Source organism: Rhinopithecus roxellana, chromosome 11 (assembly GCF_007565055.1).
Source record: "Rhinopithecus roxellana isolate Shanxi Qingling chromosome 11, ASM756505v1, whole genome shotgun sequence".
NCBI classification, from domain to species: Eukaryota; Metazoa; Chordata; class Mammalia; order Primates; family Cercopithecidae; genus Rhinopithecus; species Rhinopithecus roxellana.
Window position 1 is genome coordinate 115217297 of NC_044559.1, and position 17047 is coordinate 115234343.

The 17047-nt window shown below is 41.7% G+C and overlaps 1 protein-coding gene across 2 annotated transcripts in view; it reads right to left on the reverse strand.

The window, feature by feature from the left end:
* ITGA8 (integrin subunit alpha 8) overlaps window positions 1-12263 on the reverse strand; it is a 200988-nt gene extending 188725 nt beyond the window's left edge. For both annotated transcript variants that reach the window (XM_010365605.2, XM_010365606.2), the window contains exons 1-2: window positions 11871-12263; window positions 11073-11206 (exon numbers count right to left, since the gene is read on the reverse strand). In XM_010365605.2, coding sequence (XP_010363907.1) covers window positions 11073-11206; window positions 11871-12079 — 343 coding nt within the window. In that variant the 5' untranslated portion in view covers window positions 12080-12263. The remainder of the gene's footprint in view (window positions 1-11072; window positions 11207-11870) is intronic.
* Between the last annotated feature and the right edge of the window lie 4784 nt (window positions 12264-17047).

A 17047-nucleotide genomic window follows, 5' to 3' on the forward strand; every position in this document is an offset into this window, starting at 1 on the left:
ACTTCCACGTCAAGAACAGCATCTGCCTGTGCAGTGTTGCAAATAGTAGCCCCTGAAACTTAATTTTACCGTTTGCTAACACTAAGCTTGATTTTCAACTCTCTTTTTCGACCTTAGATGACATTTAATAAGTAAAAGTGTGTTAAAGTGTGTTATGATTTAATAATATGTCACCTGAGGAACCACAGTGAAAGGAAGAAGATCATCCAGTCTTCCCAGGTAATCTTGGTGGTAAAAAATGGATAATCTATCACAGGAGTAGAGAAACAAAAAGAAAAGAGAAAAAAAAAAATCCAGTGGAGACCAGGTGGAACAGGTTGGGGACTGAGTGGTGGTATAAAAGTCTCACTCATATCTTCGAATCTATTCACAAAAACATCCTCTCCTTGCCATGTGTCTGTTCATAGGTGAAGGGGTTGAGACTGTCTCCCCCAAATAACTGTGTTTTTGAACTGAGTGTCCTAAAAACATGTCCTGCGAAATAAAATTAAAAAAAAAAAAAAACAGTTTTAATCACATTTCCCAAAGACAATCTCTTTGTGTTAGTTTCCTTTCTCAGGCTCTTTTAAAGATGGTAGATATAATTTTGATAGGTGCAGATAAGTAAAGTTTTCCATAGTTAAACAGATTGGCCTAACAAACCTCCTAGGCATGGTTTGGCCTAAAAAATATATCAAATAATAAATGTCAATTCCAGGTGGAAGCTGTAACAGACAGTGTGCAATTGGACACACCCTTTTCCAATTAGGGGGATCTCAGACCCATGCCAATAAGGAATCTCCATGAAGCTGGGTCCCTATGTGGCTTGAACTGGCCAAGCCTCCCTATCAAATCACACTGAATATACGGTGTGAGCAAGAAATAAACCTTAGATACTTTAAACCAAAGATACAGGGTCATGTGTTTCTACAGCCATTTGGGTCTGCTTTGGCCTCATAAATGTGAGGGGAACTAATGAATGTCAACAAAGGTTCCATCCTATGAATCCAATAGGTTGCCTTCGTTTGTGAATTCTTAGTGCATTTTCTAAGAGAATATGCATTGTAAGTGTCATAGAAAGGGAGCAAATGCAGTCATTTGCAAACTCATTTGACATAAAACTTTTTTGTTGTTCATTTTTGCGCAAAAGAATAATGTGCAAGAGATTTTCAGAAACACTGCTCCAGCTTTCATTCTGTCAGTTCTCTTTCCTGAAACGTCTCACTTTTATCTGCTCAGCCGAGATTGTAAGCAAGTGTGTTGACATACTCTTTACTTAGTAAACAGACACACCTTTACAGAACATTTACAAACCTTACTTGGGACTGAGTAGAATGGTGCACCCCAGAAGACATGCTCCAGACACATATATAATGTTTTAAAGAAAAGAAAAATCTCATTATTGTACATAACAGAGCAAGAACTAAACACCAATTCATGCTATGATTTTTGATGCTACTTCATGAGTTTATCTGGATGTCTTGACTCTATCCAATGCCTTCCATATTTTAAGGTCTATGGGATTATCTGGACTTATGGTCACTCTTGATTTCTTTCCTATGGGCTCTTATAACAAGTTTTGTGAACTGATTGCAGTATAAATAGATTGTGAATTAACTTCTGGCAAGCTCGTCTTACTCAGACACACTCAAAACTATTCTACACACAAACAGCTCTTGAAACTGCCATGTCAGAGCAAGTCTATATTTCTATCTTTAAAGATAATCTAGAAAGAAAACAGGTGAGACTTATACTGCATCTTCTTATTTTTACACATATTGTTACTGAAAATACCCTTGGTCTTTAGTATTTTAGAACCTATACCTTATATAAATGAATGCTTTTCCAAACCAGTCAAGCATCTGCTCCCAAGACAAGAGAGGGAACAACTAAGATTGCCATCTTCCAATCCAGAGCTTTAATTCTGATCTTTTATTTCTATTATTTTTTTTTTTTAGACGGAGCCTTGCTCTGTCACCCAGGATGGAGTGCAGTGGCGCGATCTCGGCTCACTGCAAGCTCCGCCTCCCGGGTTCACGCCATTCTCCTGCCTCAGCCTCCTGAGTAGCTGGGACTACAGGCGCCCGCCACCACGCCTGGCTGATTTTTTGTATTTTTAGTAGAGACAGGGTTTCACCGTGTTAGCCAAGATGGTCTGGATCTCCTGACCTCGTGATCCACCCGCCTCGGCCTCCCAAAGTGCTGGGATTACAGGCGTGAGCCACTGCGCCCGGCCTGATCTTATATTGTTAATCTTTACAGCACTTTAGTGAACTCATTCATTTCATCTGGACTTTTTGTGTGTTTAATTTTTTCATTATTTTTCCTGATCATAAATAAATACTTGTTCATGATTTGACAACACGAAAAAAAAAATGCATGAGAAAAAAAAGTCTTAATCACATTTCCCAAAGACAGTTTCTCATTACAGTTTCCTTCTTATACTCTTTAAGAAGTTGTAAACACAATTTTGAATTTTATGTTTTTTATTTACCATTGAAACAAAAGCATCTTCTCATATTAATCTTCTTTGTAGACTTCATTTTTAATGGTTATATAATATTTAATTGTGTGCTTTTATGCCCTAATTTGATTGACTATCCACATATAGGCTATTCAAAAACATTATTTACTTAGGGTTGTATCCCTTTTCTTTCTTTTTGAAAAAGGATTTGTAGCTACTTTAGAATTAATTTCCGAAACATGTATCCTGGTGGGAACTGTAGAAGGAGAGAAGCCAGAAGTATCAGAAAATCATTCTGGAAGATCAGATGTCCTGGGTGGGTAAGAAGGCAGGAGGACATGGTGCAGCGTGTGTGGCAACATTTGTGTATGCAAGAGTTGTTTGCTGCGCTCTAGAGAGACAAGCTGTACTGTACTGTGTGGCACTGTGATAAAGAGATCAGTTGTGCAATCAGTGGGCAAGAGGGGGCAGGCATAGGCTGGAGACATCCGGGGAAATCACAGGATCTGACAACTGAGACAACTGGAATAGAGCTACAACATGGCCACAGGAGATTTACTTCCACTGCTATACCTGGGGTGAGATGCGTATAGTGTGGGCCGGGTCAGGTCCTTGAATAAACCTATTCCTGTAGCAGTGGTGTGTGCCCTTCTGTCTGGTGTCAGTATGTCTTGGAAATTAGGGCAGGATGATACAGGGATTCTTGCAATATCATATTCAAATCTGTGTCCATATGTCAAATGTCAGAGCCGAAGAAGAAAACTGACCAAATGTTTCTAAGTAAATGCCCTGCAGTGCCATTATACTAATTTTGATAGCTACGATCAGGTGTTTAAAGTGAGCTCTCTTCCGTGACTACCAGTGAGGAAGTTTTGTGCCTGAATTTCATCAGGATATGGGAATGATACAAGTCATTGCATAGATATTCTTATGCAATGTGTTTGCATTCGCACTCTTCTTATCAAACACATGCGGAACATATGATTCTTTATTTAAAGAATGTTAAAGAAGTTCCTACATGATGATCTGACTAACCATTCAGCCTTACTTAGGAGCAGTGACCTATGCTTCTCAGGGATATGTGACTTTACACCCCCAGGTATTGTTCTATCAGATCCTCCCATAGCCTAAAAGCTTATTGCCCACGGGCTCAGAGCAACAGCCACAAAACCACATTGAATCATCGTATCAAATATGTAACTCTCTTGCATTCTCCGTAAAGGATTTTTCTCTTCGCCTTTTGTTTGTATTTATTTATACATTTATTTTATTTACATATTATATTAATATAGATTTTTAAAATATATTTATAAAATCCATTTTTGGTGATCTACAGCATCATGGGTTTTGACAAATACAGGCAGTCATGTATCCACCACCACAATCGAGATGCAGAAAGTTCCATCAACCCTCCACCCAAAATATTCCCTTCTATTACACCTTTGGAGTCAACTCATGTCTTCCACTCCCAATGCCTGGAAAGCACTTCTATAAAGACTTATTTTCATAATCTATACCTTAATTTTACGAAAGAAAGAAAGAAAGAAAGAAAGAAAGAAAGAAAGAAAGAAAGAAAGAAAGAAAGAAAGAAAGAAAGAGTAAAGAATCACTTTCTTCAGTGTTTATGAGTCTAGGAAAGTTTCTCAATTTGCAGAACCGCGGGCCGATACACTAAACACCACAGACCTAAACTCTGACCTTTCAGCAGGGTTGAGGTGGAGCTCCACTCCTTCCACACCATCTAATGACATTCATCTAAGAGCTGCCCACCTGAATTCTACAGCAGTCCGTAGCTGATGTATTAAATGTATTTGGTTTTAAGTATAAATCACTTAGTCACAATTTGTTGGCATATCTTAAATCTCCTTATCATGTAACCTAGAATTGAAACTACTTTAATCTATTATAGGATTGCATTATGGAGGAACACCTTGCTTTATGCAATAAATATGTTATTTGTAAACATGTATTTAAGCCGAATTTTGAAAAATAAAAATTATTTTAAAATGCTTTGAACATGCTTGCTGATTAAAGGATGAATGAGTGTTTTTTTAATAAAACCAATAATTAGTCTTCCAACTATCTTCCTCAAAAATCAATGTTCAATGGCCGGGCATGGAGGCTCATGCCTGTAATCCCAGCACTTTGGGAGGCCAAGGCAGGTGGATCACTTGAGGTCAGGAGTTCAAGACCAGCCTGGCCAACATGGTGAAACCCTGTCTCTACTAAAAAGCAAAACAAAACAAAAAAGTCACACAATTAGCTGGGCATGGCGGTGGGCACCTGTAATCTCAGCTACTTGGGAGGCTGAGGCAGGAGAATCATTTTAACCTGGGAGGTGGAGGTTGCAGTGAGCTGAGATTGCGCCACTGTACTCTAGCCTGGGTGACAGAACCAGACTCCATCTTAAAAAAAAAAAAAAAAAAAAAAAAAAAAAAAAAAAAAAAAAAATTCCATGTTCATGTACTGGCATGCAATCCATCAGGGCACCCTTGAGCTGAGCTTTTTTATAAAGTTGGCAACTCTCTTCATCAATGCAATTCCCAGATACAAGACTTGTTATACACTAACAGGTAAAGTTTGAATGTGCACATCTCAACCTGTCAGCTTAAATGTGGAAGTGCATTTTTCCTTTCAGAATAATTTCAAGACTATTTCAAGTTAATTTCAAGCCATTTCTCCCAGCATGCTGCAGAGGCTACACAGAATATTCCTGCCAAGAACCTGGAAGCCTGTTCCCTCACATAGACTTCCAGTTTCTTGAAAGAATTTTGCAGATTTAACAACGGGCGCCTAATGCTCGTACTGCTCAACTAGCCATACAGCAGATCTGTTTCCCATTTCTAGTTGGAGTTTCAAGGACTTCCTTTTTCTAATTGCTTCCTCAGTTGCTATGGGCTGTGGGGACTGCTGCCTCCTCGCGTCTCATACCAAGATTCAGTTGTGTTCGCATGAAGTCTGAACTAACAGAGATAAATGTTGGGATGATGGTTGTCTTTGTCATGCCAACATATCCAGGCATAGTAGCCATCATGAATTGCTTCTAGAATCATAAATAAGACATCCAGCTCATAAACTACCTTTGAAGACCCAATTGGATCAGCACATAGCAGAGGAAGATTTCTGCAAATACTGTGGTGTGTGCGTGTGTGCACACACTGCTTCTTTTTTTCTGAGTAGCAACACCTACTTTCATTGTTAAGTCTTGAAAAGAGGAGGTTATCTTTGGGCTTCCCTCTTCCGCCACCTTTGTAACCTTCCAACTGAACTTACTCGAGCACAGACTTCTCCTGTCCCTGAGTCCTGTCCTATTTATGTTATTTCCTGTGTCATTTACTTGGGTAGCTCTAACCTACATTTTTCTTTTCTTTGTTCCTGAACAAAAACTGATTTCTTTCTGGGGAAGCTAGAAAGGCAAGACTTATGCAGCCAATATGTTTCCCAACCCTCACATGAGAAAAAGAGCACACCCAGCACTATCAAAAAAAAACCCTATGCCAGTTGCAGAACCAGATGCTTTAAGCTGCTTCTCATTGTGGGATCACTCAACACAAAATGAAACAGACCCCCCCCCCCCCAAAACAAAGGCTTCCGGTCTCCCGCAATTCCAACAAAAACCTTGTCATTCCAGAGCTCTGAAATATCCTAACCAAACTGTCTTCCATTTTAAGTTTTCTTTTCTTTTCTTTTCTTTTTTTGACACAGGGATACTAAGTTGAAACCAGGCAAATTCTGCTAGTTTTTCTCAGATGATTTCCAAATCTCAATGGCACCTCCTACCTCTTCCTGTCTGCTTTTTATGTGGGTTCCTCATTGTGACTGGTTCCCAGCTGTATTGCTTCTCTATCATTATTAGTACTTTGATGATTATCATCATTAATTAGCACACATCATCTTTTCCCTCAAACATTTTACTTGAGCATTTAAAACAATCAAATACTTGTATGCTATAGTTTGGAACTATGTTGCAACTTGCCCTTCAAACAATCAAATACTTGGTGCTATACTTTGAAACTATGTTGCAATTCGCTCTTCATTATTCCAAAGGTGAGGGTCCGTTTCATTGTCTCATTCATTCTCCCTTCTAGCAGAAGGGTTGCAACCTAACATTCTTTAACCCATGCATTGGTTTGGAAAATGTAGGAAAAAGAAGAAAGGGAACCTTGCAGTAGACACAGAAGTGAGAGGCATGAATTAGGCAGATATGGTATTTTAAGCTGTTTAAGACATGGCACATAGTTTAAAGAGTTCCTGAGACAAAAGTGAAAGAAATCAATTTGGTGATAGGAGGAATTTTCTTCTATTGAAGTAAACAGGGAAAGACAGAAGGGAGACGAGAGAAGTGCTTTTTTTGGAACCCCTTGATTTTGTACAGAGCAGGAAAATTATCAACTCTTTTCACCTCCCCCACCAGCATATGCTTCTGGTAATCATTCATTACACATTCTGGGCTAGTGCAAGCTTCCTCTGCTTTTGTATTTATCATGAGAAATGTTAAAAAAAAAAATCAAGTCACATGATAAGGTATAAAGAAAATAAATAATGATTATTTCATGAAAAAAAACTGAAAGGCAGTTTTTAGAAAATGAACATTGACCTTAAATAAATGGAGGAACAGGATCTTAACTGGACTCTGGGACTCAATTATAGGGCTGTCTCCCTCAGAGTCTAAGCTGAGAGAATTTACTTGGTTACCAGAGCAGGACACCCAATTGTAGACACCCCAGGAACCTGAACAAGTTGAAACAACTTCATTGAAAGGTCAAATTTACTTAGGATGTCTTGAATTCAGATGTGGTAGTAAAAGTAGGGTAAAAGACCAGGAAAGTCACCAATGACTTGACAGATGAATATTTGCAATATACATATTTATGCCTGACACATCACACTCCATTATGCAGATGTCAATTTGGGGCCACTATTTAGTTAAGCAGAGAAATTATCTTCCTTTTTTCGGGGGGAGAACAATACATTAATGGCACTGGGCAGAGAGTAACTCAGGAGGCAGCTTATCAGAGACCGTGAAGGGGCATTCTGTGGGAGTCTGAGCAAACCAGGCGCAAATGCGACCCACCATTCCCACCAAGACAAATCCTGCTTCTACAATGCTTCTGCCAAAACTGTTTATCCTTTTCAACCCTTCTCTGGAGAATCATTTAAAATGGAATTGTAAAGCCACTGTTGGAGTAGGGGAATGGAGGAGAGGGAGGGAAGGTGAATATAGCCTTCCAGAGCTCCTTGGGGGCTTAGTCATAATCCTGAACTTGCAGTCTATCAGGGTCAATCCTCTCCCGATTTCTGGAAGGAAGGCAGGGTGAAGAAGAAGGCTGTGAACTGGGCAGACCTCTATTCCAGTCCTGCCTCTACCGCTTACCACTGTACGGTCTTGAGTATACCTTTGATGTTGGTTTCCTTACTTACAGAATGAGTTTTACATAGTAGTTTTGATTTGTTTTATGTAGTAGAAACAATGTATGTATAGTGTCTGGTACATAATAGCAATGTATAAATGGGATGCCTCTGGCAACACCGACTTCAGGACCCAGAACCAGTGATGTCTGTTTCCACCTCTCATCTTTGGTTTTAACATTCCACTTTGTCCACAAAGCTGATGTTCTGATTGGAAATAGCTACTCTGGCTTCTGCTGTGCCTTCTTCACTTGCACAGCTTTGCGTCAAGTAGCCGCCACTGCCAGTTCCACTGTCTGAGGGTATAAGGATAAAGCAGTTGGCACAGATGAAGTGTAGAGAGTGAGCAACCACTTGGTAGCAAACACCTGAGCCTTGGCGGTGGCTTCCTTCCCCACACCCGTTTTCAGGCCATTCCCACTGGCAATCAAGGTTTCTGGGCCCACAGTACCCCCTGATGGCCGACATGGGGAATTTTCTTTTCCCAACAATTCCTTTCTCCTCACCTAGTGGAACCTCCCTGTCTTTCACAGGTCACGGCGTTGTTCATTCTGTCATGGACCATTCATTTCTCACAAACTTGTGTAGCCTTTCCTGCCTTGCTTTTTAAATTTCCTGTTCAATTATTTCAGGAACATCTATTTTTCTCCCTCCTTCTTTCCCTCACTTTGTTCCATTTATGATTTCTGAAATTATTATGATTGTAGTTGATAAGTATAATAGTAGGATTAGTACATTCATCTATTTATCAAGTAAACCACTATATATTTGGAAGTAAAATAAAACATAGTGTGGAATGAGCAGCATCAATCTCTAAAGCCCTTTGAGATATCCAGACATTTTCCTAACCTACACAAAAGAGGACATTGTCTTTCTCCAAGTAACACTGATCTTTTCTGTACATTATTTTTCTATTTAATTGCCAAATTGTTCTAGTTTTTCCCCTACTGATTTACTGCAAATATAATTCAGTTACAATAAGGGTTAAGTGCATTCCTGTGGGCTATTCTGGAAACTAAAGCACATCTTTCAGCATTAGTTCTCTATGGGAGAGTGAATTCAAGGCTTCAAGCAATTGCTTTAGAATGAACTTGGAAAATATTACCTATTGTAATTTTTTTTTTTTTTTGAGATTTGATACCTCTTGTTGCCCAGGCTGGAGTGCAGCGGCACTATCTTGACTAACTGCAACCTCTCCCTCCTGGGTTCAAGCAATTCTCCTGCCTCAGCTTCCCAAGTAGCTGGGATTACAGGCACCCACCCCTACACCCAGCTGATTTTGTATTTTTAGTAGAGATGGGGTTTCACCACGTTGGTCAGGCTGGTCTTGAACGCCTGACCTCAAGTGATCCATCTGCCTCGGCCCCCCAAAGTACTGTAATTACAGGCATGAGCCACCATGCCTGGCCTACCTCTTGTAATTTAATATTGAATTTTTCAGTAGAAGTGGTCAATTTTTTTAAAAATTCATAGTTGACATCTAGATTCTCTGGTTTTTAATCTATTGGCCTATGACATCTATTGGGATGAATACTTACAAAGTAAGTCAGGTGTAACTTATCTGGGCAGACACTGATTCTTCCTTTATTAAAAGAAAAATATACTAATCAGATCCTGATTTGATATGTTATGAGACGATACAAGAAGACTATTAAATTCTTTTCCACGACCATAAATTGCTTCTTGGTGAAAACAAATCAACCATGTCTCAAAATATAAATACTTTCCTTAATGTAAATTCAAATAATGTCAATGATATCTTTATTTGGCCTGGACTTAAAATACTTTTAAAAATACAAATGATTTGGGTATGAATTATTAAAATGGCATTAATTTTATGTTTAAATGTTTAATTCTTCTGATTTAGGAAGCTTATTCTTAAACTAGAGAGCAGTAGCTAAAAGGCATCTCAAGTCTTGATAAAATAACTAATTAAAAGATTTCTGTCACAAATTAACAGCAAAAGGTTTAATCTTCCTGGTTGCTAATACTCAAATTTAAAAGTAAAAGCTTATAAAAACTGGTATAAAATAACAGAATTATTTAATAAAATGATAAGCTATTGTGACCATATAGAGACAGGCATGATACAAATATAATTTTCCAATGCTTTTATAAAATACTTTCCTAATTTGGTCATAATTCAAGGTAATGCTTGCATAGTATGTTTTGCTTTGAAATATTTTCATATTTATGGGACTGAAATTGTTTTCTCCTTTGACAAAAAAGATACAAATTAGTTATAGTAACAGGTAAATATCAGCCAGCCAATTTCATCGAAATTCTGTGAAAATATTCTGCATAAATTCTATATACACACTAATCAAACAATTAAAAATCAAAGAAATCAAGTATGATGTCATAAAATAGTTGTGTGATGCAAAAGGTATTTTAAATGATTATTTATCAAGGACCATTATTCAAGCTGATATATTCGCGTTTTTCTGGAAAGAGAATTTGCTTTCTGATAATATATACCTTTTGAATTCATAAAGTTTTGGTGGTAAAAATTAAAGCAGTCGATGTTAATGTTTTTGAAAGCATTGCATTTAAATTATTTTCTCAGGCTCTAAAGAGAAAACACTAGAGAAAACATAACCAGACTGAATTGTTTAAAATGTATTTTCCCTTTAATTAAATAAGAAACATCTGTCTAGGGATTTTGGAAATGAATGTAATCCATCCACACTCTGCCTGGACTAGTGTGCATCCAATGTCTAATATTTTGAAAGAAAATTCTTTCTTTCTGTAAAGAATTAAACAGCAACACGGAGAGATGTCTGGGTCTGGGGCAGCTAAGTCCTGCCTCCGGAGCTTGGACACTGGAAACGCTAAAGAGCTCTCTTTTTCCACATCTGTCCTCGAAAAGCAACCAAATTATCTCCACAGTCAAAGTTAGGACGTAGCTTTTGTATTTCTCCAAAACATCCACTCACCCTGCAAATGCTCATTCCAGAACGGTAAAGAAACAGGAGTTGCCAGGATGCATCCAAACACTCAGGGTCAAAATAGTGTCCTTTCTCTAGGGTTCACTAAACATCTTCCTTCATTTAACTCAGAGTTGAAAAAACTGATTTCTCTAGAGACCCACACAGCCACAACACGGACACATCAGACAAGCTGAATGAGCACCGCACCAAGACAGCGGGAACTCTTCTCTGGGATGACCCTGGTTCTTCCAAACCCAGGCCCGCAGCTTAGAAGGACAAATGTCACTTACTGGTGGTGTCAAACGGTATCTGCCTGCACTGCGCAGACCCCTCCGCGGGCCAAGGACAGTAATAGACGGCTCCCCCTTCCACGATGTCGGGCTGGCTGGTGTTGGCTTTGGGCGCCCCCACCAAGACACTCGCTCTGCAAAAGAGTTGGAGAAAGTCACTCTTTGGGCGCCACAAAAGTGTACTCATGCACTACAGTCTTTGTAGCCTCCTGCCCGGGGACACTGGGGCAGGTGTGGAGGGCAGGAACGTATTTATGATGAGGACCCAAGGTCAAACTTGATTTCCTCTTGGAAACCTATGGGGGTCCGCAGCTTGGTTTGCAAGAGTGCAAACGGTCCTGCTCCTCTAGGTGGAGTTCTGTGGGTACAGTGAGATGAGAGAAGGGGGTGGGGTGGGAGGAAGCCAAAGACAGAGCCCAGCTGCTGGTAGCCGACAGCTCTTGCGCCCAGACGCAATGGTTACAGGCTCTGCATAAACAGACCGCGCTGTGGTCGCGGTTTTAATTGGCTTTGGTCTTCTGGGTCCCGTTCTCTCCTTTGTGGGATGCGTGCGTCTTGGTACCCGGAACACCCAGGACTTGCGTGTTCTATGCAAGTGGCATGTCTCTAGCTCAAAGTTCACAAGGCACATCTAGCATGGCAGGGGAGAGAAGGGGCTGGTGGCGTGGAGAGAGACGAGACCCCGGGCGGGCGGCAGGACGGGGATCCCAGGCTGCGGGGACTGCGCGGCAGAGCGGCTGGGACCGGACCCCGAGAGCGTTCGCCCCCGCGCGCACCTCTCCAGCTCGGGAGACTTACGTGCGGGCGTCAGGTATGTGGAAGTCCACAGCGTAGCCGAAGTAGCTGCCCTCGGGGCCGCTGTACACCGTGAGCTTTTCCACGTCCAGGTTGAACGCCTCCGAGGCAGGAGACCACAACATCATCCCCAGCGCCGCCGCAGCGCAGCAGAGAGGCGCGATCAGCGGCGTCCGGCTTCCTCGGGGACCGCGGCTGGCCCCGGGCGACATCTCCCTCCGCCCCGGTGGCTGCTACCCGGGAGCGCGAGCCGAGGACCCCGTCGGGGCTAGCGGCGCGGGTGGAATCTGGCGGTCTCCAGCTGCCCGCGTCCCGGGTCGGTGCGCCCGGCGCACCCGCGGTGACAGTGCCCGGCGTCTGCTCGCGCCCGGCCGCCCGCCCGGCTCGTGGGCTGGCCCAGGCGCTCTAGCCCTCCTCCGGCCGCGGGCGGGGACCAGTGCTCTCGCGGCGCCTCCTCGCGGCTGGTCTAGAGCTGGGGACTCCCCGGCAGCTGCGCTGGTGGCTGGAGCGCTGGATGCCTGTTCGGGCTGCCGGATTTCTATTGCAGTCCCATCTCAAGGACAATCAGTTTCGCATCTGTCACCTCAAGCTATTTATTGCTTTAGAAGTAATGCCCCATTTGGAGGGAGAGCTTGTTCCAGTTTCCCTCAAATGCGCAGCTTGGATGGAGAATGTGAAAACCAACCCCACCACCAGGAGGACAAAGCAATTATCTCTGTATCACCTCTGCAGCCTGACCTCAGCGTTCATGGCTTTGCACGTCTGTGACTGAGAGTTAAAGTTGAAATGCAAGAACCCTGTCCTCCCCCAAGTCCACCCACCTCCTGGCAGAGCTAACTCATAAACAAGAAAGCCTCGAGGGTTTTTGTTTTTGTTGTTGGGTGTGTGTGTGTGTGCGTGTGGGATTTGTTTTTCTTTGGTTGGTTTACTTTGTTTTGTTTATGTATTTTTTTCTTTTTAGAGATAGGGTCTCTCTCTCACCCAGGCTGGAGTGCAATGGTGCTATCATAGCTCACTGAAACCTCAAACTCCTGGGCTCAAGCGATCCTCCTGCCTCAGCCTCCTGATTAGCTGGTATTGCAGGTGACTCATCACACCTGGTTAATTTTCTAATTTTTTTTGTTGACGACACTGAGTCTCCTCATGTGGCCTAGGCTGGTCTCGATCTCCTGGCCTCAAGCCATCCTGTCACCTCGAGTTGACTTTTAAAATTTCTTTTCTTTTCTTTCTTTGTTTCTCTTTTTTCTTTCTTTCTTTTCCTTTCTTTCTTTCTTTCTCCTCCTCCTCCTCCTCCCCCTCCTCCTCCTCTCTCCTTCTTCTTCTTCTTCCTCCTCCTCCTCCTCCTCCTCCTCCTCCTCCTTCTCTCCTCTCTTCCTCTTCTTCCTTCTTCTTCTTCTTCTCTTCTTCTCTTCTTCTTCTTCTTCTTCCTTCTTCTCTTCTTCTTCTTCTTCCTTCTTCTTCTTCTTCTTCTTCTCTCTTCTTCTTCTTCTCTCTTCTCTTCTCTTCTTCTTCTTCTTCTCCTTCTCCTTCAAGGAGATGGGGTTCTCACCATGTTATTCAAGTTGGTCTTGAACTCCTGAACTCAAGTGATCCGCCCACCTAAGCCTCCCACAGTGCTGGGATTTCAGGGTGAGCCAACATGCCCAGTCCTTGAGATGTTATTCATATCTTTCTTAAAAGCATCTTGGGCATATTAAATGACTTAGTAGTAAATCTCCATCCTGGGTAATTGTGACCAAGTTTGGCGAAGTTAAGAATGTTGAAATTTATAGTTTTACTTTCTGTGGGGGTAGAAGGTGTAGTTCACAGTCTACAGGAGTTCAGACTTCGGTTCTGATCCATGGGTGTTGTCAATCTCTTCCCATGTCTCCTGTGTCTGAGAGGAAGTGAGAGTCGAGTAGCGGGGAGGACAGAGAAGAGAAAAGGAGTATAGATGCCCTTACATAACATATGGTCTTTCATTAACATTAAACAAAACAGGTCAGCATGAAACTGGAAGGGGCTGAGGTTAAATAGAGATGACGTTTAGAGACAGAAGAGCTAAGTTGTTTCTGAAACATTGTAAAAGTCTCCTCATGTAGGTGGCAGATGTGTTTTAGGCAGGATTTTGAATAGGGGGCTTACATTTGGGCATTGTGGGGGGAGAAGTTGAGGGAAGGTATTAATACTTAGAAAAAACAGAGATTAAATGGTTGTACATGGGACTGGAATAAAAGGGGTGGGTTAGGGAGTGGTGGGAAATAGGGTGGATGGGTCTGCAGGAAGAGGATCTTAATAACAAGAACATTTACTGAGGCAAAGGGAGCCAGTTCTAGAGCAGAGACAGGACATACCTCCTGGGGTTCCAAAAGTTTAAGGGTGAGGAGTGGGGGTAGTTGTTGGAAGGAAGGGAAAACAAAGTAGTTGTTGCCCAGATGCACTGGGAGGCTAGGACCTCAAGCTGGTTAACAGAAGGGAGGTCAGGGGAAGAGGACACAAATGCTAAAGAAAAGAACAGGCTCATGCCTATCCCAGCACTTTGGGAGTCAGAGGCAGGAGTATCATGAGGTCAGGAGTTTGAGACCAGCCTGATCAATGTGGTGAAACCCTGTCTGTACTAAATACACACACACACACACACACACACACACACACACACACTAAAAAAAAATTATCTGGACATGGTTGTGTATGCCTGTAATCCCAGCTACTCAGGAGGCTGAGGCAGGAGAATCGCTTGATCCCGGGAGGCGGAGGTTGCAGTGAGCCGAGATCGCACCACTGTGTTGCAGTCTGGGCAACAGAGCAAGACTCCATCTCAAAAAAAATTCAAGGTGTCTCAAGGTATTTACCTAGAAAAGAAGAATAATGAACGGTAGCAGTGGGGTTAGAACAACAGGTTGGGGAAGTAGAAGGTAAGTTAGCTGCTGGGCTCATTGATTTGAGTTACTAGCCTGGGATTAGCAATATAGATTACAGTTTAGGGAGTGGTCAGTCTGTCCATTGATTTGAGGGTTTATCCAGAGAAAAATCGCTGAACTTACTGAAAAGCTGAACTTTTTGTCTCCCTTACATCAGAACCCACTCAGTAGACTGATTTAAATGTTATATCTTTAACTTGTCTTGCCCCTGTAAAAATAATGCAAATAAGTAAGCTATCAAAAAATTCCCTGGCAAATTGTCACGTCTGGATAATTTCCTAACTGAATACTCCTTTTCCAGATAAAGACTTAAGAGCAGATGGTAGAAGACTTGCTTCTCATTTTAAAAGTTCATTCGCTTTGAACACAGAGTCTGCTACTCTGATCAAGTTACTGTTGTTCATCAAAGTGGTGTTCCCTTCAGTAAATTTCAATGAGGAATTCATGGGCAGCATACAAATAGGAATGTTGACAACTGTGTTGTACACTGAGGTCAGAAAAATAACTTCAACTCAATCATTTCCTGACACTGGCATGCTGAAATTTGGAAATCTGTCTTATTGCAAGCTGGCCTGAAGTGGATGAGAAATATCTATATAGGTAGAAGGTGATAGAATGATCCTAGACATGCACCTGACCTGTGTGCTGACTTACTAGGTGGAACTAGCTATATATTACACAATGCTTTGATTTGCACAGGGAAGCACATCACCAGGGTATCCCCTGTTGTACCCACTTGCTTACTTCCTTGGCATATTTCTTAACCTTTTTAGCCTTTTTGTTCAAAAATAGAGTGAGAGGCTGGGCGTGGTGGTTCACACCCGTAATCCTAGCACTTTGGGAGGCAGAGGCACATGGATCAACTTGAGGCCAGGACTTTGAGACCAGCCTGGCCAACACAGTGAAATCCTGTCTCTACTAACAATACAAAAATTAGCCAGGTGTGGTGGCACATGCCTGTAATCCCAGCTACTCGGGAGGCTGAGGCAGGAGAATTGCATGAATCCAGGAGGTAGGGGTTACAGTGAGGCAAGATCACACCAGTGCACTCCAGCCTGGGTGACAGAGTGAGACTCTGTCTCAAAACAACAACAACAACAACAACAACAACAACAGAAATAGAGTAGATAAGGGAAAAAAATCTGTTTACTGACACAGGAACACATAATTGTTCCTGTGTTCTAAAATACACTTGCTGTTGACTTACACAAGTCTATATTCTTAATATGGTCACTTTCTGCTTTACAGATGAGGACATTAAAGTTTGGGGAGGTATAATAATATGCATGTTTACAGGGCAAGTAAGTGGTACTATTTTAACCCTATCAAATGCCAAAACCAGTTCCTCATGCTACGAGGTCTATAAGGAATCAGGTTTTAAAGCCACCTTTCCAAAGGCAGTAAGCTATTCTGGGCTGCCCTCTGGGCATGCCTATGACTAGTCCTTGAGAGACGGCATAAAGCTGCTGTGTACTTTTCCGAGAGGTCGTGGAAAAGGGTTTGGTTGCACCTTGGTATTTTGGAGATAGCAAACTAACTCTAAGCTCTTTGACCTCCCTGGGAGGCCAAAAGCCTGGGAGAGTGGTAAACCTTCCAAGAAGCCAGGACAAGAAAAAAAAAAAAAAAAACTCAACTGCAATAATTGCAGAGAAGGGATAAGTCTGAATAGGTGTCTTGTACATTTCATCATTCTGACGTATGGGAACCATGCCAATTGGTAAGATCTGGAGAACTGTCAAAGAAACACATGGACAGTGACAGGTCTCATGCTGAATGAGAAGTTTGACATTTTAAAGATCTACCAGCACTGATTTATTTGTCAGAAAAGCAAGTCTGGGACTTGTTTATCATCCCCGTGAGCATGTGTGTATGCTTCATGCTGGGAAAGGTATACATAGTTCTTTCCCTAAAAAGAAAAGGAAAGAACCCAAAGGTCAAAGATGGAACAGATTTGGCCCAAACTTTCCAAAAATAAACAAGTAAAGAGTACCACAGGGGAAAAAAAGGATGTCTGAGTTGTAGCCATGTACAAAGTGCTTAAAAATAGAAATGCCAGACCATTTAACCAGTTAGTGCATACTTTTTAATCAAAAATATGTATAACTTAATGACCAATTATTATTTCTGATTGTGTTTCAATCTATTTATTTATATGACGTGACCATGCCTTAAAATCAAGAAGTGTGAAAGTATCAATATAATTATTTCATTAATATAACCACACTTCAAATATTTTAACTAAACTATTTACAGAATAAGCCAGTGTGAATGCAATGTATG